A 23,454-nucleotide genomic window follows, 5' to 3' on the forward strand; every position below is an offset into this window, starting at 1 on the left:
TTCTGTTACCTTGTTACCTCTGTTACTTTTGTTACCTCTGTTACCTTGTTACTTCTGTTACCTTGTTACCTCTGTTACTTTTGTTACTTCTGTTACCTTGTTACTTCTGTTACTTTGTTACTTCTGTTACCTTGTTACTTCTGTTACCTTGTTACCTCTGTTACCTTGTTACTTCTGTTACTTTGTTACCTCTGTTACTTTTGTTACTTCTGTTACCTTGTTACTTCTGTTACCTTGTTACTTCTGTTACTTTGTTACCTCTGTTACCTTGTTACTTCTGTTACTTTGTTACCTCTGTTACTTTTGTTACTTCTGTTACTTTATTACCTTGTTACCTCTTTACTTTTGTTACCTTTGTTACCTTGTTACTTCTGTTACCTTGTTACCTCTGTTACTTTTGTTACTTCTGTTACTTTGTTACTTCTGTTACTTTATTACCTTGTTACCTCTTTACTTTTGTTACCTTTGTTACCTTGTTACTTCTGTTACTTTGTTACCTCTGTTACCTTGTTACTTCTGTTACCTTGTTACCTCTGTTACCTTGTTACCTCTGTTACCTTGTTACCTCTGTTACCTTGTTACCTCTGTTACCTTGTTACCTCTGTTACCTTGTTACCTCTGTTACCTTGTTACTTCTGTTACCTTGTTACCTTTGTTACCTTGTTACCTCTGTTACCTTGTTACCTCTGTTACCTTGTTACCTCTGTTACCTTGTTACTTCTGTTACCTTGTTACTTCTGTTACCTTGTTACCTCTGTTACTTTTGTTACTTCTGTTACTTTTGTTACTTCTGTTACTTTATTACCTTGTTACCTCTTTACTTTTGTTACCTTTGTTACCTTGTTACTTCTGTTACTTTGTTACCTTTGTTACCTTGTTACCTCTGTTACCTTGTTACTTCTGTTACCTTGTTACCTCTGTTACCTTGTTACCTCTGTTACCTTGTTACCTCTGTTACCTTGTTACCTCTGTTACCTTGTTACTTCTGTTACCTTGTTACTTCTGTTACCTTGTTACCTCTGTTACTTTTGTTACTTCTGTTACTTTTGTTACTTCTGTTACTTTATTACCTTGTTACCTCTTTACTTTTGTTACCTTTGTTACCTTGTTACTTCTGTTACTTTGTTACCTCTGTTACTTTTGTTACTTCTGTTACCTTGTTACTTCTGTTACCTTGTTACCTCTGTTACTTTTGTTACTTCTGTTACTTTGTTACTTCTGTTACCTTGTTACCTCTGTTACTTTTGTTACTTCTGTTACTTTGTTACTTCTGTTACCTTGTTACCTCTGTTACTTTTGTTACTTCTGTTACTTTGTTACTTCTGTTACCTTGTTACCTCTGTTACCTTGTTACTTCTGTTACCTTGTTACCTCTGTTACTTTTGTTACCTCTGTTACCTTGTTACTTCTGTTACCTTGTTACCTCTGTTACTTTTGTTACTTCTGTTACCTTGTTACTTCTGTTACTTTGTTACTTCTGTTACCTTGTTACTTCTGTTACCTTGTTACCTCTGTTACCTTGTTACTTCTGTTACTTTGTTACCTCTGTTACTTTTGTTACTTCTGTTACCTTGTTACTTCTGTTACCTTGTTACTTCTGTTACTTTGTTACCTCTGTTACCTTGTTACTTCTGTTACTTTGTTACCTCTGTTACTTTTGTTACTTCTGTTACTTTATTACCTTGTTACCTCTTTACTTTTGTTACCTTTGTTACCTTGTTACTTCTGTTACCTGTGTTACTTCTGTTACTTTGTTGTTTCTGTTACTTCTATGACCTTGTTACCTCTGTTACTTTTGTTACTTCTGTTACTTTATTACCTTGTTACCTCTTTAGTTGTGTTACCTTTGTTACCTTGTTACTTCTGTTACCTTGTTACCTCTGTTACTTTTGTTACTTCTGTTACTTTATTACCTTGTTACCTCTTTACTTTTGTTACCTTTGTTACCTTGTTACTTCTGTTACCTGTGTTACTTCTGTTACTTTGTTGTTTCTGTTACTTCTATGACCTTGTTACCTCTGTTACTTTTGTTACTTCTGTTACTTTATTACCTTGTTACCTCTTTACTTCTGTTACCTTTGTTACCTTGTTACTTCTGTTACCTTGTTACCTCTGTTACCTTGTTACCTCTGTTACCTTGTTACTTCTGTTACCTTGTTACTTCTGTTACCTTGTTACTTCTGTTACTTTGTTGCTTCTGTTACCTTGTTACTTCTGTTACTTTGTTACTTCTGTTACCTTGTTACTTCTGTTACCTTGTTACCTCTGTTACCTTGTTACTTCTGTTACCTTGTTACTTCTGTTACCTTGTTACCTCTGTTACCTTGTTACTTCTGTTACCTTGTTACCTCTGTTACCTTGTTACCTCTGTTACCTTGTTACTTCTGTTACTTTGTTACCTCTGTTACTTTTGTTACTTCTGTTACTTTATTACCTTGTTACCTCTTTACTTCTGTTACCTTTGTTACCTTGTTACTTCTGTTACCTGTGTTACTTCTGTTACTTTGTTGTTTCTGTTACTTCTATGACCTTGTTACCTCTTTACTTCTGTTACCTTGTTACTTCTATTACCTTGTTACCTCTGTTACTTCTGTTACCTTGTTACATCTTTAATTCTGTTACCTCTGTTACCTTGTTACTTCTGTTACCTCCGTTACTTCTGTTACTTTGTTGTTTCTGTTACTTCTATTACCTTGTTACCTCTTTACTTCTGTTACCTTGTTACCTGTTACCTTATTAACTCTGTTACTTTGTCACTTCTGTTACCTCTTTTACCTTGTTACCTCTGTTACTTCTGTTACCTTGTTACCTTGCTACTTCTTTTATCTTGTTACCTTGTTAGCTCTGTTACCTTGTTACTTCTGTTACTTCTGTTAACTTGTTAGCTCTGCTCCTTCTGTTACCTAATTGTTACCTCTGTTACTTCACGGTTACGTCTGTTACTTCTGTTACTTCTGTTACCTTGTTACCTTGCTAGCTCGGCTACTTTTGTTACCTCTTTTGTTACTTTGTTACTTCTGTTACCTTGTTACCTCTGTTACTTCACGGTTACATCTGTTACCTTGTTACATTGTTAGCTGTGTTCCTTCTGTTCTTCTGTTACCTTGTTACCTCTGTTACCTCGTCTGTTACCTTTCTACTTTTGTTACCTCTGTTACCTTGTAACTTTGTTACCTTTGTTACTTCTGTTACCTTGTTACTTTGGTTACTCTATTGCCTTGTTACTTCTTATGTCTTTAGTGTTACTGTTACCTTGCTATCTCTGTCACCTCTGTTACCTCTCAGTTACCTTGTTAATTATTTTTCCCTTTTCCCCTGTTTTGTCTGAGATCTTTTTTATTCTCAGTCGTCTGGTTTCTTGTGTAACTTTGTAAAGTTACTAAAGTCCACAAAGCTATGACAGTGACCAACGATACAAGTTTATGTTGCGCCATTTTGGTTTGGTTTCTTGAATTTCATCCCGGTCAACTGGGCTAAAATTTCCCAGATGAACAGGCAACAAAATTTGTCCCCCCCAGTACCAAGCCAACCTGGTAACCAGGCTCATATGAAGGACCCTTAGTATAATTTTCATTCACTCCAAGTCCAGGATAATTGAAAGCATGAGGAAGTTTTAAACATAGGCACGCAAGGTGTGCAAGAGTTATTTTTTTGTGAACTATAAGTCTCGGAGATAGGAGCATTCATGGAACTGTTTACAGTAATGATTTGGTTGACTTGACAAGTGTTTTTGGTTGCGATGTACAGCAAGAAAGAAACTGGGAGTTTATGATGTACATAAAATGTTACATTGGTAATGGTAAGATGACTAAATAGTAAGCCCTAAAATGTTTGACTGAACAAACTACAGTAATCTGACACGTCTCCAGATTAATGTAGATACCATCTTATTTTCTAACAGGCAATTTTATTCGTTCTTTGATACAACCTACACTGTGATTGGTCTGACACGCGCACATGCATAACTCCCTCACTCACCGATCAAGTAGCCCTTCCCCCCCGGGGGGGGGGGGACTCCCTTATATGGGCTATATAGGTCTGTGCGGCCCCGAAGGGTATGGTTTTTCAGCCGTTTTGGTCATAAATAGGGTATCGATTTTAGCTGATTTTGGCCATTTTGGTCATAAATAGGGTACGGTTTTTGCACTCTAGCCTTGATATGGGTATGCTTTAAGAAGAAGCCACTTTTTCATCATTATCGAAAAGAAAATCAACAAAAGCCCTTCACAAATTTATATGTTTACGGTAATTTAACATTGGTTTGAACTAGGGAGCTAATTATAACGCAGGTCTGAAACAGGGTTTTGATTTGAGGGTCAGGTCGTAAATAGGGTTTCGAAGTTTTGGTCAGGTCATAAATAGGGTAAGGAATATCGCAGATTTTGGTCATAAACAGGGTAAGGGTTTTTGGGAAGCGGGCCGCACACCCCCAACTAATTTTTCTGGGAGTACCCCCTTGGGAGCCCTTCCAGCCCCCAAGAGGAATTTCTGCTCAAAAATACTCAAGTTAAGAGAACTTTTCGCATTTTATACGAGTCGTAAGTTTACCCTTTTTACACAACACAACTCAACAACACTACTTCACCGAAAAATGACAGAAAGAGAAAAAAACCTCTCTGACACGTTGAAAGTCTGATTTAAATAAATTGCACTTTAACTTGGTGCCACACAGTCTTCAAAGAACATTTGAACAGTTTTCATACTTTTTACCTTTAAAAATGTTGGACTGGAAAGAATATCATAAAATGCTCATCAAATAAAACTATTAAACTGCTACTGCAGAGACGTAAAAACACTCTAGAAATGAAAGCTTCTTCTTTGTTTAATATCCTGGGAACAATAGCCGATAACTTGTAAGCTCTAATTGAATTTACTCCCATATGAAAAACAAAAGTTTCGAGTTACCATTTGTAACTAAAAATAGTAAACATCTCGTGGGAACAAGTGGTGACGATTCGTCAGCTCTAATTGAATTTACTACCTTGTGAAAAACAAGAGTGTCAAATTACCCATTGTAACTAAAAAATAAAAATATCTCGTTATATTTGCATGCAATAAGAACAAAACAATCGTTACCTGCACTTACTATTGTAAACGTTAGAACTGCTTCAAATCTAAATAGTCTCGTCTCCTCTAAAACATGTCCTAAGAACTAGAACCGACGATTCGTGACCTCTAATTGAATTAACTCCTTGTGAAAAACAAAAGTATCAAGTTACCCTTTGTAATTAAAAATAAAAATATCTCGTGCCATTTGCCTACTACTCATGAACTGCTTCAAAACTCAAGACTCATCTCGTTCATAACTAGCCACCATTAGACTGAAAATTATGCACTCTAAAACAACCCAATGTACCTATGTAACTGTCACACTCCCTTCCAAACCGGACTAAAAATCATAAACCGGCAACATACACGTCACTCTTTATTTTTCAATTACCAAAGTCCTTGTGTTTATACATACCTTGTGTTTCTCACGCACCATTTACCTTTACAACAAGAAATTTGATTGGCTGTTCATAGTAGATCCAATCTGATTGGTGTGACATACATACATCTCTCACTCACTCACTCACTCACTCACTCACTCACTCACTCACTCACTCACTCACTCACTCACCCATTGACCCGTCCATAACATACCCGACGCGCCGACTAAGAGGTATTTTTTTTACAAAAAAATAACTCAAAAATGACTGCTGTCACCCTTGGAATAAAATGTTTTCAAGAACTCGTATTCAAGGCATTTAAGAATTGTAAACGCAGTGGTTTTGTAGATCGCCAGCAGGTCAGATCGATTGACCGAAATTTATTTTTCTTCAAACTGAAGCTACTGATGTTGTAATATTAACTTGTGGGTACCCCTCTGTGGAGTCCCTTACGTTTTCGTGGGCCGCCCCACATCTCGCGAACATGAGAGTTGGCTTATGTCGGACATTGTGTTGACAGTGTTTAACGTTGCGTTGAGTATTTGAGCCTTATCTAAAGCTATCTTACAACATGGTGTCAGAAGTGAAAACCTTTTAGAGATTGGAAGGAGTTTATCAGGGCTTGGCTGAGTTACAAACCGCGATGGCTGAACGAGATACGAGAACTCCAGGTCCTTTGGTGCTCGATGCAAACGCAGCGGACAACTGGAGAAAGTTTTTAATGCAGTTCGAAATTTATCTTGTGGCGAAAAGCAAAGATGACAAACCGGACAAATTGAAGGTAAACATGTTACTTCACTGTGCTGGACCCGAAGCGATTGAAGAATATAGTCATTTTGTTTACAATGCTGGAGAAGACAAAGAATGTTATGCGATGTTTGCAGCAAATTTAAGGCACTCTGTGAGGGAGCAAGGAATGTCATTTATGAGAGGTTAGTGTTTAAGAGTAATTGCCACTAAAAATCAAAGAAATCGTGGCCACGGTCGAAAAATCGATTTTGCTCATAATTTGCTAGTTTGAAGGCCTAGGTAAGTAACAGACGGAAATCAAGTTAGTTTTTTGAAATATCCAATATAACGGCAGAAATTCACGAAAAACGGTTATCGCACCGAAAGCTTAGATTTCAATTCGCGATAATCCGAAATTTTACACTTTTCAGCTTCTTGCTACACAGTCTTTTACATCGCTGTGAAACGTTCTCAACTTTAAATGTATACATTGATTCTTCCTTAATCAAGAGATAGTGATTATTTTTGTTTCTTGTGTTTTCTGGCCGAACTGAGCCCCGATTAAGTAAACATACTTTTCTAATTAAAACAAAACTCAAAAGTCATGCAAATTCAGTGAGGAAAAACGCTGATCGGTAGTGCTTCAAATCGTCTGATATTCTAGCAAAAGACAGTTCAGTCGATGAATTTTAGGCTTACGGATTCATTTTTGTGGGATCTACAAGCAATTTTGCATGAACGCCGATCAAAAATCGAGAAAATTGCAATTCAGCCCCTTTGAAATTTGCAATGTAACGCAACACGCTAAAATAGGTAAAAATCTTTTGTTGGCTTGAAACAGGACAATCAAAGCCTATTAATGTCTTCAACGTTTGAAACGCTTTAGAAATAGTATTTAACTTAGAAATTGCCTGTAATAGCGAAAAAAACACGAGTAGAACCAAACTTAATCACTCCCTAACTCTTCCTGTTTTGTGTCACGCATGATACACTTGGCCAATGCTACAATCTTGGAAATGACAATCTGTGGCGAAGGTCAAGTAATTTATGCAGTTCCGGGATAAGTGACGGAATGTTTGAAGCGTTCAAAGTATTTCCCCACCAGTTGCTCTTAGATTCCCTTTGCGCTTAGATAACTCCTCCCAGAAGCAATTCAAATCTGCAGGAGCAAGGATATTCGGGACGGCTAAAACGCACTGTTCAGCTTTCTCAAATAACAACGCGTACTAGAGCTTTACACTGCAGTTCACGGTGCTACTATGCAGCGAGTACGTGACGGACTTGGCAGATGCGTCAAATCTGTAGAAGATGACGGAGCTTTCTCCAGAACTCAACCTTCAATCGCTTTTTCAAATTATGCGATATTCAGCTATCAGTTTGCTTTCCTTTGAAGCTTCGTCCAGTACAAAAAGCCTACCTTTGCATTCAGCTCATTGATCGGAGTGGAAAAACAGACGTCAATATCAGTTTCTTGATCAACTTGCAGGGCGAGAAAGGAAGAGAAAAGAGTTGAATTGCATTGACAACGCTGGGGTGGGGATGAGAAAAAACTCCTGATAAAAATTGCCTTGTTTACAAACCAGATTTGTGACGCCACGGTTGGTTTTCATTGCTATTTAGCACTGAAACATGAAGCATTTCTGTAGCCAATGACATGTCGGTATATCTTTAACCTACGTTGTGGTTTACACTTCTGAAAAAGTTAGTGCTACCCACTCTTTATCATGCTTTATCATGTAGTCTTGTGGATCGTTTTATACCACCAACTACTGCCTCATTCAGTTGACGAGCCTTTCTTCGACCCTGGTTTAACAAACTTTTCAGTTCAAATAAGTTAACAAGAAATAATTCGAAAACACAAGTATCCTGTAAGATGTTGGATGCTGCAACAAGGTGGCCAAACGTAATTAAGCAAATTGCGTGTGTGCAACATTGGTGATATTCTTGCGCGCGTCAATTTTTTTTTCCTTGCTTCTAGTCCAGTTCTGGCCCTTTATTTGTCACGAAACGTCGGGAGAGAGCCGAGAGAGAGGGACCCTCCCTCTCGACGTTGCGTGACAAGGAGAGGGCCAGAACAGGACTACCTTGCTTTTGGCTAGTCATTGAGGGTGTGACCGTTCAAACCACGGAAATTATTTATTTATTTATTATTCCTAAAGTATTTGCTTACCTCGACTTCCTTCAATGATGAAAACTTTTAGCACAAGGACTGGCGTGTTGCTTTTCATCTGGTCAGACTGTTTTTTAAGTACAAGCCGGCAGGTGCATGTCAAGGCGGAATATGCGTTGTTATCATTGAGGAGAGTTTCTGGTTCTCTGTTCATCAAAGACTTCAGTCGTCACTGGCGCGCCTGAGCCCACAGGGAAGAACTGTTCTGAATCTTCTAGTAAATTCACGGACTTGAATAAATTTCCATTTGCCGTGTGTGTAATTTCCACAGATCCTTGAGTGACATGAATCAACTTCTGGACCTGTATCTAATCAGGAGCCGGTCATGGGCTCCTGACCTAATCAATGAGATTGTCGATTCCAAGAAGTTTCTCGGTTTCTCGAAACGCACACATTGGCCAATAATATTCTTCACGTATGACACAACGCGATAAAATCTGAAGGACTTTTAGTGGCTTTTGATATCCTTGTTACACTGTATGAGCGGTATGACCGTGACCGTAACTGCGTGCCGGCACAAATTCCACCGTATTGAAGAACGAACTCGCGCGGGGCGTCTCTAACTCATTCAGCTTACTCCGATTCTTCTTTGATAAGTGCGTTGTTTGCTTGGTTATCGATACAACATTATCTTTTCGTGGGAATAGATAGCCTCCTACTGGCTAGCGTCGGCATAAAGCTTGTAATGCCTAACATCGTTCCCATATGTATATACTATTGGGACCTTTTATACTTCGTTCGGCCGGTTAAATGGGCAATCTTCTCTTATTAATGCATGATTTCGCACATCAACAACAAAGATCTTGTTATTAAAATTTGACTCATTTTGAACGGACGTGAAAAAATGGTTTCAAATTTGTTTCCCTTGAAAATCGCTCAAACGTGACACTGTGCAGCGAGAAGATGGAGAGTGCGATTTAAAAGTTTGGTGTTTCTTTTTCTCTTTTTTTAAACTCTTGTCGGCGATTTTTTAGGTTAAATACTACTTTTAAAGCTTTTCAAATGTAAAAGACATTAAAAGGCTTTCATTGTCCTGTCTCAAGCCAACAAAAATGGTCTTACCTATTTTAGCGTGTTGCGTTACACTGCAAATTTCAAAGGGGCTGAATTGCAATTTTCTCGATTTTTGATCGGCGTTCATGCAAAATTGCTAGTAGATCCCACAAAAATGAAACTCTAGGCCTACAACTCATTGACTGAACTGTCTTTTGCTAGAATATCAGACAATTTGAAGCACTACCGATCAGCGTTCTTCCTCACTGAATTTGCATGACTTTTAAGTTTTGTTTTAATTAGAAAAGTATGTCTACTTAATCGGGGCTCAGTTCGGCCAGAAAACACAAGAAATAAAAATTATCACTATCTCTTGATTAAGGAAAAATCAATGTATACATTTAAAGTTGAGAACGTTTCACAGCGATGTAAACTACTGTGTAACAAGAAGCTGAAAAGTGTAAAATTTCGCATTATCGCGAATTGAAATCTGAGCTTTCGGTGCGATAACCGTTTTTCGTGAATTTCTGCCGTTATATTGGATATTTCAAAAAACTAACTTGATTTCCTTCAGTTACTTACCTAGGCCTTTAAACTAGCAAAGTATGAGCGGAATCGATTTTTCGACCGTGGCCACATTTTTAGAATTTTCTTTGATTTTTACTGACATTTACTCTTAATAAGCGTAACCAGAAAGAGGGAGAGCGAGTTGATAACTTTGTCAGCGAACTGAAACGGTTGTCGCTAACATGTGAATTCGGCGAACTGCGAGATTCGCTAATAAGAGATCGAATTGTGGGAGGTGTATTATCTGATGAGCTGCGAGGGGAACTGCTAAAGAAACCTGATCTAACCCTACAGAAGGCTCATGATTATTGTCGTACCTTTGAAGCCTCAGAATTACAAAAGTTCAAGTTCAACATTCAAGCGAGTGCTGGAACTGAGCATTCATTAGGAATTCAGCCTGTTAGAAAGTCAAAAGAAGCTGACAAGACAGCTGCTCAGTCTTGTAAGTTTTGTGGTTACAATCACCCATTTACTCGACCATCTCGTTGTCCCGCATTTGGAAAACAGTGCTTAAAGTGTAAGAAAGAAGGTCATTTTGACCAAGTGTGCCCAGGGAATGTAAAAGAAGGTTCGAAAGTTGATTTAGTGCAACAAGAAAGTCCACCAGACCTAGACACTCAGAATATGACTAAGGAGGTACATACCTATTTTGGATCTATTGAACTGGACAGTGTTTCCAATTCCAGGAAATCAACAAAGAGCCTTATCACTCTTAAGATTGAAGGGCAGAATGTTGAAGTAAAAGCAGACACAGGTGCAGAGGCTACCGTCATACCCTTTCATCTGTATAAGAAAATCTCCAAAAAACCTCTCCAAAAGATTCAGCAACCCTTGAAAGGCTGGCTTGCAACTAAGCCCATTCATCCAAGAGGCTGTGTACGCCTTCAAACTCAATACAAGAATCGTCAAATGAACCTGTTGTACCTTGTTGTTGACGGGAACTTTACACCCTTATTGGGATGTGATGCCTGCTTGGATTTAGAAGTCCTTCAGTTTATGAATCTCCAACTGATAGATACACCAGTACCTAATCCAGCCATGCCGGATACGCCAAGAGCATGTGGAGACCAGACCATCTCCCAGAAGGACCCAATATTGAGGGAGTACCTAGATTGTTTCAGTGACAAACCCGGCACACTTCCAAACAAAGTACATCTGGAAGTTGATGCTTCAGTACCCCCAGTTGTTCACCCTCCCAGGAAAATTCCAGTTGCTATGCTGGAACCAGCACGAGAGAAACTCAAAGAGATGGAAGAAGATGGTATTATCGTGAAAGAGGATGAGCCTACGTCGTGGGTCTCATCAATGCTAGTTATTGACAAAAGAAAGGTGAAGGATAAAAGAAAGGACACTCCACTGTCAAAGGATGATGTCAGAATTTGTATTGACCCAAGAGATCTTAACAAGGCCCTGAAAGGACTCCATTATCCAATGGTTACCGTAGAAGAAGTTGCAAACCGACTTTCAGGTGCAAAGAGTTTCACATCACTTGATGCATGCAGTGAATACTGGCAACTCCCCGTAGATGAGGAGAGTTCCAAGCTCTTGACTTTTAACACACCGTGGGGGCGATACCGATTTACAAGACTCCCTTTTGGTATCTCACCAGCCCCTGAAATCTACCAAAGGGAGATGGACAGACTGTTTGAAGGGGTTCCTGTTGAAATCATAGTGGATGATTTCCTGATACATGGTAAAGATCAGCTTGAAGTTGATGACAAATTGAGAAGAGTACTTGACAAGAGCAGGGAGGTAGGATTGAAGTTCAACCCTAAAAAGGTGAAGCTTAGAGTACCAGAAGTAAGTTATGTTGGACACCTGTTCTCATCTGAAGGTTTGAAACCAGATCCGGAGAAGATCAGAGCCATTAATGAGATGCCACCCCCGGAAGACAAAGAAGGTGTACTTCGCATACTAGGAACTGTGAATTACCTGGACAAATTCATCAAGCACAAGGCTGACATACAAGAACCCATGTCGCAACTTACCCAAAAAGATGCAGCATTTGTTTGGGAAAAGCCACAACAAGAGGCCTTCGACAATCTGAAATCAGTCATCACGAGTGCACCTGCACTAGCTTATTTTGACAACAGCAAGGAAACCGTGCTAAATGTAGATGCAAGTAGTAAAGGCCTTGGTGCAGTGATCCTACAGGACGGCAAGCCGGTTGCATTCGGATCCAAAACACTAACTGTGAGAAAAGGTATGCAAACATCGAGAGAGAGCTGCTTGCAATCGTCTGGGGCGCACAGAAATTTCACACCTATGTATATGGGCGCAGAGTAATTGTAGAGACAGATCACAAACCCTTAGAGTCTATCTTCCGCAAGTCTCTGAATGATGCTCCCCCCAGGCTACAAAGGATGCTATTGAAACTTACCAAGTATGATCTTGATGTGCGATATGTCCCTGGAAAACAGCAAGTCATCTCAGACTGTCTTAGCAGAGCACCTCTCAGTGATACGGAGCCATTCAGTGAACCAGAAGATGTAATTGAGGAGCTCGGATTTGAAAGCAGCACACTGAAGAGATTTAAGGAGACCTCCAGCATTGACGAAACCTCGAGAGTAGTGATGGAGTATGTCTTGAAAGGGTGGCCGTCTGAGAAATAACAGGTTGATGAGCTTGCTAGAGAGTACTGGAGTTTTAAGGAAGAGCTGAGTGTGGAGGATGGATTGCTGTTTAAATCAGACCGAATAGTCGTCCCAAGACCACTGAGGGCTGAGGTGCTGGATGAAATCCATGGAGCTCATATGGGAGAAAGTAAGAGCCTTAGCTTTGCCAGAGATTACGTCTTCTGGCCCTCAATGACAGCCCAGATCAAAGACAAAGTCAGCTCCTGTTCAATTTGTAATGCCGTCCGCAACCGACAACAAAGAGAGTCATTGCATCCACATGACATCCCTGGATTACCTTGGCAGGTAGTCAGGACTGACTTGTTTGAATATGGAGGCCAAACATACTTGTTGGTCACTGACTTCTATTCAAAATACTTTGAAATTGAATTACTGCGTCAGAACACTGCCACCTGTGTCATTAACAACCTGAAGAAAATATTTGCAAGGTTTGGAGTCCCGGATAAGGTTGTGAGCGATAATGGTTCCCAATACAGCAATACCAGGAATCTATTCGACAGCACTCATGAGTTCAAGCAATTTGCTGAAGATTGGGGTTTTTGCCACACAACGAGCTCTCCAGAGTACCCCTAGTCAAATGGTGCAGCGGAGAGAGCAGTGCAGACAGCAAAGCGCATTTTGAAGAAGGCTGCAGCTGACCAAAAAGACCCTTTTGAAGGGCTGTTGAAGTACCGCAACACTCCATTTGAAGATATCGGCGTGTCACCTGCACAGCTGCTGATGAGTCGGCGCACACGCACAGTGATACCAACCCATCGACGTCTCTTATTACCGCAGGCAGTGGATCCTGATAGAGTAGTGAAAGCGCTGCGGCTACGTCAATTTGTCTCTAAGAAGAATTACGACAAACAGAGTAGAGATCTGCCTCCACTTGAAGCTGGGGACAAGGTGCGAATTCGGCCAAATAGAGATAGAGAATGGCGTGAAGCAGAAGTGTTGCTACGATCATACTTAGTACAGGATGAACGAGGGTGTGGCTATAGAAGAAATCGAAGGCAGATCATCTCAGTCCCAAATGATCATCCAGTGAGACCACGGCTGCACGATCCTCCTTCAAGTCCCCAGTGTGCTGACTCTCCAATATGTCCATCATCACCTTCTATAAAGGACTCAGCACCAGAACCAATGGAATCAGCAGAAGGACCAAGAAATGCAGAACGATCACCTATTACAACCAGATCCGGGCGACAAGTTAAAAAGCCCCAGAGACTCATTGAATCCTGTTAGAGGGGAGATGTTGTAATATTAACTTGTGGGTACCCCTCTGTGGAGTCCCTTACGTTTTCGTGGGCCGCCCCACATCTCGCGAACATGAGAGTTGGCTTATGTCGGACATTGTGTTGACAGTGTTTAACGTTGCGTTGAGTATTTGAGCCTTATCTAAAGCTATCTTACAACAACTGATTTTTAGACGATGATGACAACTGTGAATAAAGTTGACATGGATAAAACAAAAGTGCCAGATAAATTAATTTCTTGTACCAATATTTCGCTTGCTTGTTTTATGATATTCACATCTGAAAATTATACGAAAACAGTTATTTGCTTTAGTCTCAGTGAACATTACCTTGACTTTGTCTTGGTAAATATTCACCATTTGTTCATTGTTCACTTATCATGTATTCACTCTGGTCATGGATTCATCGGTTTTTTTGGGAGGGAGAGGGGGGGCAGGCTGCAGCCCCCCAGTTTCAGAATTTTTTGAAATTTTTCGGGCAAAACACTGATGATGCGGGCAACAGTACTCGGAAGAAAACATTCTAAAAGGTAGACAAGGCCAGGCTTGTAGGCTACTTTCTCGATTATCCGGATTTCTTGATTATCCGGACTTTTTCTCGAGTCCCAATTTTGTCATGAATATTTATTAGTCATGATCAAGATCCGTAGCAATATTCTTTTTAAAACTATAGCATTGAAAAGTGCAGTCAAAAGTGAATTCGTTTTGCTTTTAAAGAGCAAAAGCAGCGCTCGCATGCGTCGTAACTAATGAAGAACACTCGAGTGAGTTCTGATTGGCTCAGAGTTGAGTGATTCAAGATGTACAGTAGCCCAAAATTGTTGTGTTGTTTCACAATTAAATGTTGCTTTATTTAAATAGTTTTGTTCTTCATTAATATTCATATTTTTGATTATCCAGACCCTTGATTATCCAGACTATTTCGTCTAGTCCCAACGAGTCCGGATAATCGAAGTTCGACTGTACTCTGTTTTGGAAAAGCCATATATCGTTTAAATGTGTATCATGGAAATGCACGAGATGAATACATCATTTCCATCAACAAAACAATGACAAAAGGATTAAAGCAAATGGAGACCAAGACTTTTGTTTTTGTGGTGGCTCTGAAAAGAGCCATTTCAAGAGCCGTTTTAAAATTTTTTTTGAACTTTTGATATAAAGGAAGAATTAACTGTTTCTTTTAGTCCTTTTATCAGTATTTGACTTAACTAAGCTGTCGATCAAGGTAAAAATAACTATTTTTGAAATGATAACAGTTTCATTAGACATGACACTAATGCTTTTGGGTATTGAGTTTTTTTTTTTTTTCGGGCAATAAGGTCACCGCCCCCAGAGGTACAGTGTAACAGAAGTAACAAGGTAACAGAAGTAACAAAGTAACAGAGGTAACAGAAGAAACAGAGGTAACAAGGTAACAGAAGTAACAAGGTAACGGAAGTAACAAGGTAACAGAGGTAACAAGGTAACAGAAGTAACAGAACAGAAGTAACAAGGTATCAAGGTAACAGAAAGTATAGCAGTAACAGGTAGTAACCATAGAGATAACGGATCAAGAAAGGTAGTAGAAATGCCAAAGGCCGTGGCCGTGAGGCATTATGGAAGGAAAACTGTCAGGACGTTTTGTGAAGGCTTACACGACTAACTATCGTACAAATCTGTCAGGCGTTCCATTCGAGGATTTCGCAACGCACTGGTGGCATGCGACACTCTGCACGCAGCAAGATCGTCGAACGACAAATTTAGATTGGAAAGAAACACAGAAAAAATAGGAAACCTCGAGACATGGACAGCGATGATGTTCTGGGCGACGGTGGAAGGAAGGCTCTAGATGCTTGTGTGAAGGTTAAAATTGTCTGTAAACCAGAAATACAAGAATATGATCGGAACTCTGCGCTAGAACGAATTCTCAGTTGTTATGCAGGCAGCATTCCCAAAGGATTGAACCAATGGTCGGTATTTGATCCGCTTACGCTTTTTGACATACGTGGTGGGCACAATGTTTCTAAGATGAAAAGAAGCTACACCATAAAAGAAATTTATAATGCCCTTATCAATTTTGATGAGGTTAAATATGTTCAAAAATACCCCAAAGGACCTGGGTCTGCCGAAAAGAGGGAGCTGATTGATAAACGGAGAGAGGATGTTAAAAAAGAGCATAAGGAAGCCAGTAATAACCCAGCTGGACGTCAGGAATATTCGTTGGTTGTTGCACAGCGCAGAGTGAAGGATTGCTTCGCTGGAAACTTTGCAGGGGATAGTCCCGTGCTTGAAAGAAAGCCGAATAATGAACCTTACTGCATTGATGAGATATATCAAGCTGTTGTTCGTATTCACAAAGAAGGGCGACTTCTCAGGTATGATCGAGAGAACCTCTTGAAGCAATTGATTGATGAAAACTGGAATGATCTGATCAAAGAGCATAACGAAGCCCTAAAAAGTGGTGATGCCACAAAACGTGAATACTCATGGAGTGAAGCTGAACATAGAGTGAGACATTGTTTTGCTGGTACACTTCTGGATGATACAGACATTTTCCCCACTACAAAAGCATCTTATGATATTTTTGACATTAATACGGCTATTGAGCATTTTGATACCAAAAAACTTATTGATAAGTACCCAAAGCCAGGATCAGGATATGATGAAGAGAAAGAAGAGGTTGATACACGAAGAGTTCTCATGAAAACAGAGTATGACGAAGCCACTACCATGGTTGAAGTTGAACATGGATCTGGGTTTATCATCCATGATCACTCTATTATTACCAATGAGCATGTCATCAAAACATATCTTGATGATAAACGGAAGTATGAAATCCACATTTCTAATGCAGTCATTAATGATCTACCCTGCACAGATGCTCACTATGATTCTAAGAAAGATTTGGCATTACTATATTGTCGAGACCTCAATTTAAAGGAATGTGGAATTCATCCGTTACAGTTGTCTAGCCAGCCATTGTCAACAGGGAGGAAAATGTTTTGTTTTGGCTATCCAGTTAACCATACAGGAGAAACAGCTTTGTTTGTGGAAGGCACCGTCTCTGGGTTCAAAAAAACCTTGTTTGGTGAACCACTGATGGTTTTAAATTGTTCACTCTGTTCTGGCAATTCAGGTGGCCCAGTATTGTGTAGGACAAAAGGTGAAATAAAGGTAGTTGGAGTTGTAAAACAGAAACATACCAAAGAAATTCTAACACCAGCTGAAGTAACTGCAATTGTAGAACATTCGGTGGATGATGTAACTAAGACTTTGCCAACTGCTTACGATTCATCATCAGAGGTGGCTCAGACGTTGGTTGATGGACTTTCATTAAGGCTTCACAAAGCCCTAATGAGCACTCATTCACCTTTCAATTTTGGTGATGCCTTGCCAGGAAGTTTAATTATCGAGTTTATGGCTGATTGTGACAAACGATACACAAAACTAGATGTAAGAAAAACTAGCTCCAATTTCTGAACAATTTTGTCATAAAAACTCTATACATTCTTGCTAAGCAATTTAAAAGCAAACATTTTTCGTAACAATCTGGGTGAAACATTTTGAAGCAATTCAAGTTTGCATATCTGCGAGCTCCTTCCTAACATTAACGGAAGTGTAATAAAAACTGGCAGTAAACAATGGTCACAACTGAGGAAATTTAAGATGGGGTACAAATTATTTGCTGTGGTTTGAAGAATAACAGCAAATTGTTGTTTTCACAATTGGCTGGTTTTAACAGTTTCTATGGTTACATAAGTACTGTAAGGGCAGGATTTTGCTGAGTTGAGCTATTCTATGCTGGAGTCACTGCTGCCTTGCTTTCGTTTCAAGATTTTTTATTAATGTCGTTTTGATTTATTTTGTTATCTTACAGTTGTTGGCATTGTCACCCCACACCCTCGGGGTTCTTGTTAAGTGCCTGGCTCTGCATTCGGGAGGGTTCAGGTTTTCTCTAAAAAAAAGGGGCTTTTTCCTGACGGGCAGCAGGCATGACCTACCTTTTTGTTTCAATAAACATGAACAGGGTCTGTTACTCGCAGAATGCTGGGCTAAGCGCTGTAGTCCGTTATCCAGTGCAGCAGTCAGTTCCCTTATAAGTGACAAGTTGTGTTCGATCTGTTGTCTATCAGAGAGATTAGGGGAAAATGATAAACTTTAAAAAAAATTTTTCCAACATGTGCATTGTGTGACAGCCCCTTAAGCATGTAAAAAAAGTATCAAGGTTTTTAATTACTTAAGAAACAGGTACAGCCATACAGGTATTATTATTATTTTTAGCTGCCATGGTACAGGTTGGGGGAAGTATGAAGGGGCCTTCTCTTCCTGTTAGGAAAGGACCCTCGGGGAGACTCCCATATGAATCAGTCGAGGATGCTCGTTGTGTCGCCTAGAGTTGTAAAATTAATGAAGGATTTTGGTCTCCCTTAGGGTGTTACACCACTATTTTTAGCTGTCAAAGTATCTTATGGTGCATACCAATTACAAAAAGCTGTCATTTTCATTTTTTAGTCTCAATTTCAGCTGGTCTCTCTAGTCCGGTCTACTAGTGTGGATTCCTTTCCCAAACAGTGGGTAACCAAGTCTATTCCATTTTAAGTGGTATCTTTTAGGAGTCAATGAAAGCTCCAGCCACACCCAGATTGGTATTGTTTAGGGGTTTAATTAAAAGTTTACTTGATGTTGTGATCAGTCAGAGAAAAAATGCAGTTGTCAACAAAATGCTATACAAAATAATGCCAGTGTTCAATAGATCACATTTCCACTGAGTTAAGAAATTTTGAGTAACGTTATTTTCTGGATGAGCCTGGGTTAAGGCATAAATTTTGCATTCTTTTTTGCAGACACCCCAGGGCACTAGACTGACCCTAGGGAATTTCCTGTTTTCTTTCTCTGACTGGGGGAAACACTATTGGCTGCAGTCTGTTTCTGTCAAAATCAAAATATCTCCATTTGTAACCCTTCAAAGTGGGACAGAGTTATCATATTTTTGACATTTAGAATGCATTTATTAAATTTGATGGAAAACTCCTTGAAAAATATCCAGAGGATGGGCCTGGATCTGAAGAATTGAAAAAAGTCATTGACGAACACAGGGCTGACTTGGAAGAAGAATATTAGAAAGCCAAAAGTCATGAATTTAGTAACTGTAGTCTTCCTGAATATACCACAAGTCTAGCAGAGCGCCGTGTGAGAGACTGCCTTGCAGGTACTCTCCAATTGATACAGAAATAGTTCCAGCAAAGGAGAAAGAGGAAAGTGACCAGACTTAAGACATTTTTTATATTAAAAAGGCAATTGATCATTTTGATACCAAAACATTCCTTGATCTATGTAAATATGCAAGTAAATGGCAACTGGGATGTGCAACTAACAAAGAGGTTGATGAGGAAAGGGTTAGCATTCAAAAAGAGTATGATGAAGCCACCAGTAATACTGAAATTAAGCATGCCTCTGGATTTAACATTCATAATCATTTTATAATCACTAACAGGCATGTGATTGAAGTTACCTTTTTATTGACAGAAACCTATTACCTATGAGACAGGGGATTATGAAATCCACATTTCCAATTAGGCTATTGGTGAACTGCCTTGCATGGTTGTTCACTTTGATGGAGGGAAAGATTTGGTATTACTTTATTGTACATATCTTAATTTGAGGCAAAGTGGAATTTGTCCATTACAGTTGTCTAACCAGTCATTATTACCAGGCATGCCAATTGTTTGTTTTGGATATCCAGTGAGTCACACAAGTAAAAAAGCTCTCTCTGTCTGTGAGTGACAGTTAATGCACAGGTCTAACATATTATGCCCAATACTTTCTCCAGCTCCTGTTGCAAATACTTACCCCACTTTACATCAGATCATACACTCAGGTACTTTCCGAACTCTGTCAACTCTCAGTCTCCTGTTGCACTCTCTAAGTTACAGTTTAATACTTATATACATGTACAACACTTACCACTATGGGCTCCTGGTTCCTCTGTATTACAGCTTACATGTGTGTGTTGTGCAGATTCAGTCTCTTGGGAAAGACAATTATTTCCCTCCAATCTTTCACAGGTGTCTGCATCATTTACTGCAGTTGTTGTCTCATTTCTCCCACTGGTGTCTTCTGTTTCCTCCGTATTTGCTTGTGTGTATTCTTCAGGTTCTGTCTGCGAAAAAACATCATCTGCAAAGGGAAAATGCCCTTGACTTGAATGCCATTTTAACACGCTTCTGTATACTGTATACTTGTACACATGGGGGCTGAATTTAGGTCACAACTTGATTAAGATTGGTCAGGGATGAACTACTTAACAGGTTAATTATTGTTTTTTTTCTGGAGAGGGTGATGTCCAGGGTTGGCAGGTTTTCTGAACAGGAACCTATATCAATATTTTTTTTCCCATCCTTCAGGCATGCGAAAACATTTCATTCCATTATATATGAAGCTAAAAGTAACAGGGTTTGTTCAAAGCAAAGTTTCCTACTTTGGTCTGTAGTGTGAACTAACAATAATCAGTAATCCCTTATAGAAAGGGACGGGAAGGAGGAAGAATCTGTTGAAGATTTGAGGACAGACTTTCTGTTTGCTTCCCATATACATGTGTAAAACACATTTTTTTTGCACTCAGTAGAATTAATAGCAGTTAAAATAAATAGGAAGTTGGTGAGTTATCATTGAAAATGGTGCCAAATAAGCAAATACATTCTACTTCATCTCTGTATTTGCAGACTCATTGTCCAAAGATAAAATTAATTTCTATTTCTCTGCACGCGTTGCAGACCTAGGAAAGCGAGCTAATGATACAGCTGCATAATTATACAATAATCATCAAATCCAACATAACACCATGCATGGAGCTAAGGCACCTAATCTCACCATCACCACCATCATCATCAAGAGAGTTTGTAATCGTCTCCAACATTTTGTGAAATTTGTTCAATGACTTTGTAGATGCACCTGATCTTCAATTTCCTAAAAACAAAACATGCTCTTGATTATCTCATTACTGTAAGTAGAACAGGTCACATTTGAGCTATTGTTTACTCATTTTAATTATTTAGGATAAGGAAAAGTGTCAAAAGTATCGAAAATTTAAGCTTGAATACTAAAGATTCATGTAGAAACATCAGAACATTTTAAACTCTCAAGCTTTAATTTGTATTGTTAGGGTTGAAAAGTTGCAGCTTTCCAGACATCATTACACAGCCCAGGTTGTTGCTAAAGGGGCCACAGGGAGATGGTACAGGGTCAGCAGTTTTTTTATTACAATATCTCTGCTATTCCCATTCTGTCAGTTCCAGGCAAATTCCTCACTTCCATACTTTCCTTTTCCACTTCCTTTACGCTTTCCTGCCCACCTGCCCACTCTCATCTCAACCTTAAAGACCCCAAAGTACCTCAATCACTCTTGCAGTGAGGATTTTCATTTCCTTGACTGTAGACTGTGCACAGCCAGTCAGGTCCATCATGGGAAGTGTCTTGCACAGAATCCGTACACCAGGAGCATCAGGACAAGACAAGACTTCATTTGCTACTGCAAGGCTCAGAGAGGCATGAATGCTGCTAACCTAAATTATGAATAAATACTGTATATCAGAAAGAAATATTCCTTTTTCAGATCTGCACTATGTGATAACTATAACCAGGGCCACTTGAGAACGATGGTGGGTAATTTGTTGAGCCCTATACATGGTGGGTAAAGCTTTCACGTGTACAGTACAGGACATTTCAAACATTTGAATCCAATGAATTATTTTTAAGATAAAAAATGTACGTCAGTAGTATCTATGGAATTTCCTTGCTTCTTTAAGTGTTTAGAGTTTGTTAGATGCACCAACAACTCCGCGACATTGTTGATGTTAACTGATGCCAATGGAGAAGACACGGGGGCACTGAATAATGTCTTTAGGGTTGGAAGGAATACCTCTTCTACTAGTTCCTGGTTTGTGCTGGGTGGCACAGTTCATAATAGAAGCAACAAATATACATGTAATCAGAAAATGATTTTATAATCCACTCTGATTAGGTTACAAGTTTATAATACAAAATGGTGCTTTGAAATCTAGCCCTATTTCAGATCATAATGACAATGGTGATGATGACGACAGCAACAACAATGGTAATATGATGATGATGATGATATGGAACAAGATAATATATCTCACTCTGACTAAACCCTTGCAACACATATTTTTAAATTCTGTGCATACGGCGTCAACAAAACTTGGATCGGACTGGACCAGATCATGGATCGGATCACGGACCGTATCACTGACCGGATCACGGATCGGATCACGGATCGGATCACAGAGAAAAAAAACGTTTTAAAGAAAACCAAAAAACCAAAAAAAATCAAATCGTTTATAAGATAATAATAAATAAAAAATAAAAGCGGAAAACTAAAATATGTTAAATAAAAATAAGAATCCCGAATTTGACGCAATGACATGTTAATTACAGAGAATGACAAGAGGTCATTTAAAAAGCCACATAAGCGCCTAATTTATGACGAATTTAAATTGTAATGAACAGGCAGATTTAGTTATATTTGAACATTAGGTGGCTCGAAGCTTGCGTGAACCTCCCATTCTCGTTTTTGAAATTGTTGTTAGTATCAGTAGCTAATTCTTGGCTACTTTTTCATGTCAGATGTGAGCGTTACAGTTAATGAGAAAGCTTACGTTCGAAAGCTTAAGGACATGACTTGCTTTAAAGGAGCTACGTCACGATTTGCGCATCTTGAAAAAACTAGCCTAGTTTTTCAAGTTCGTCATTTGCAGTCCTCGTTAATCTTTGCCATCCTTAACGATCCTCATTCCGTTTTCATTGGTTCTTGCCTCTTAAGTGCTTTCTATCCTAGAACACGATCATTTTAAGGTTTTATTCCATATAAAGGCAACTCTTTGCAAACCTAAAAATGACTCTTAAAATTCGTGACATAACTCCTAAAATGTTGTTTATTCTCGGGTTGAGTTATCATTCACACTATCGATGTTATTCCTATAATTTTTTGCAAAACAGCTATATTTCTTGAAATACAAATGGTTTGTTTCGTTTTATTCCAGTACGAGCTATCGTATTCCAAACTCACATCTTGTAAAAGTATAGACTTGTCTCAGAAAGGGAAATTGTTTGAAATCATCTGGTGTTTAATTTTTTAGTGTTTTTAGTTTTTGTGTTTGGATTCATACGTTTGTCCTATTATTACCATGCTGACTCGTTTTATGACAGTTTACCTTTGATGCAAGCGAATATACGAAATATCATTTATCTGAACTGCAGAGAAAGATATGAAGACATGATTGATCATCGCAATCAAAACCCAACAGCCTGAAAAAAATTTATCTGTGACCAGCTCCCAGTTGGCTTGATATTATAAAAGAATAAAGGAATATCACACCTGAATTAAATAAAATGTTCTGCTCACAGTAGTCACTCTAGTGTAATTTGCTTTAAAAAATTTTGAATTTTGAATCTTGAATTTTGAATTTTTTTCCTTGATCCGATCCATGATCCAATCCATGATCCGATCCATGATCCGATCTGTGATCCAATCCATGATCCGGTCCGTGATCCGACCCGTGATCCGGTCCAATCCAGCTTTTGTCGAAGCCGCTGTGCATATCAAACTTATAGGCAATGTAAGAAAATATACGAAAACATCTCTAAAATGCTGCCCCTTGCTGAGCAAAAGACTGATAATAAGATTACTATGTGAAG

At 39.0% G+C, this 23,454-nt stretch overlaps 1 protein-coding gene and 1 long non-coding RNA gene across 2 annotated transcripts; one reads left to right on the forward strand and one right to left on the reverse strand.

The window, feature by feature from the left end:
- Window positions 1–15,298: 15,298 nt before the first annotated feature.
- LOC145468663 (uncharacterized) lies at window positions 15,299–19,241 on the forward strand. Its single transcript, XM_081452378.1, has one exon. It carries the CDS (start codon window positions 15,544–15,546, stop codon window positions 17,218–17,220), a length of 1,677 nt encoding a protein of 558 aa, XP_081308504.1. The 5' UTR covers window positions 15,299–15,543; the 3' UTR covers window positions 17,221–19,241.
- Window positions 19,242–19,360: 119 nt separating this feature from the next.
- On the reverse strand, window positions 19,361–21,389 carry LOC145468674 (uncharacterized). Its single transcript, XR_014042237.1, has 3 exons — window positions 21,132–21,389; window positions 20,611–20,706; window positions 19,361–19,917 (listed from the first exon to the last, which is right to left on the reverse strand). It is a non-coding gene; the product is annotated as an uncharacterized LOC145468674 (long non-coding RNA).
- Window positions 21,390–23,454: the final 2,065 nt, after the last annotated feature.

This window comes from Orbicella franksi, chromosome 2 (genome assembly GCF_964199315.1).
Source record: "Orbicella franksi chromosome 2, jaOrbFran1.1, whole genome shotgun sequence".
NCBI classification, from domain to species: domain Eukaryota; kingdom Metazoa; phylum Cnidaria; class Anthozoa; order Scleractinia; family Merulinidae; genus Orbicella; species Orbicella franksi.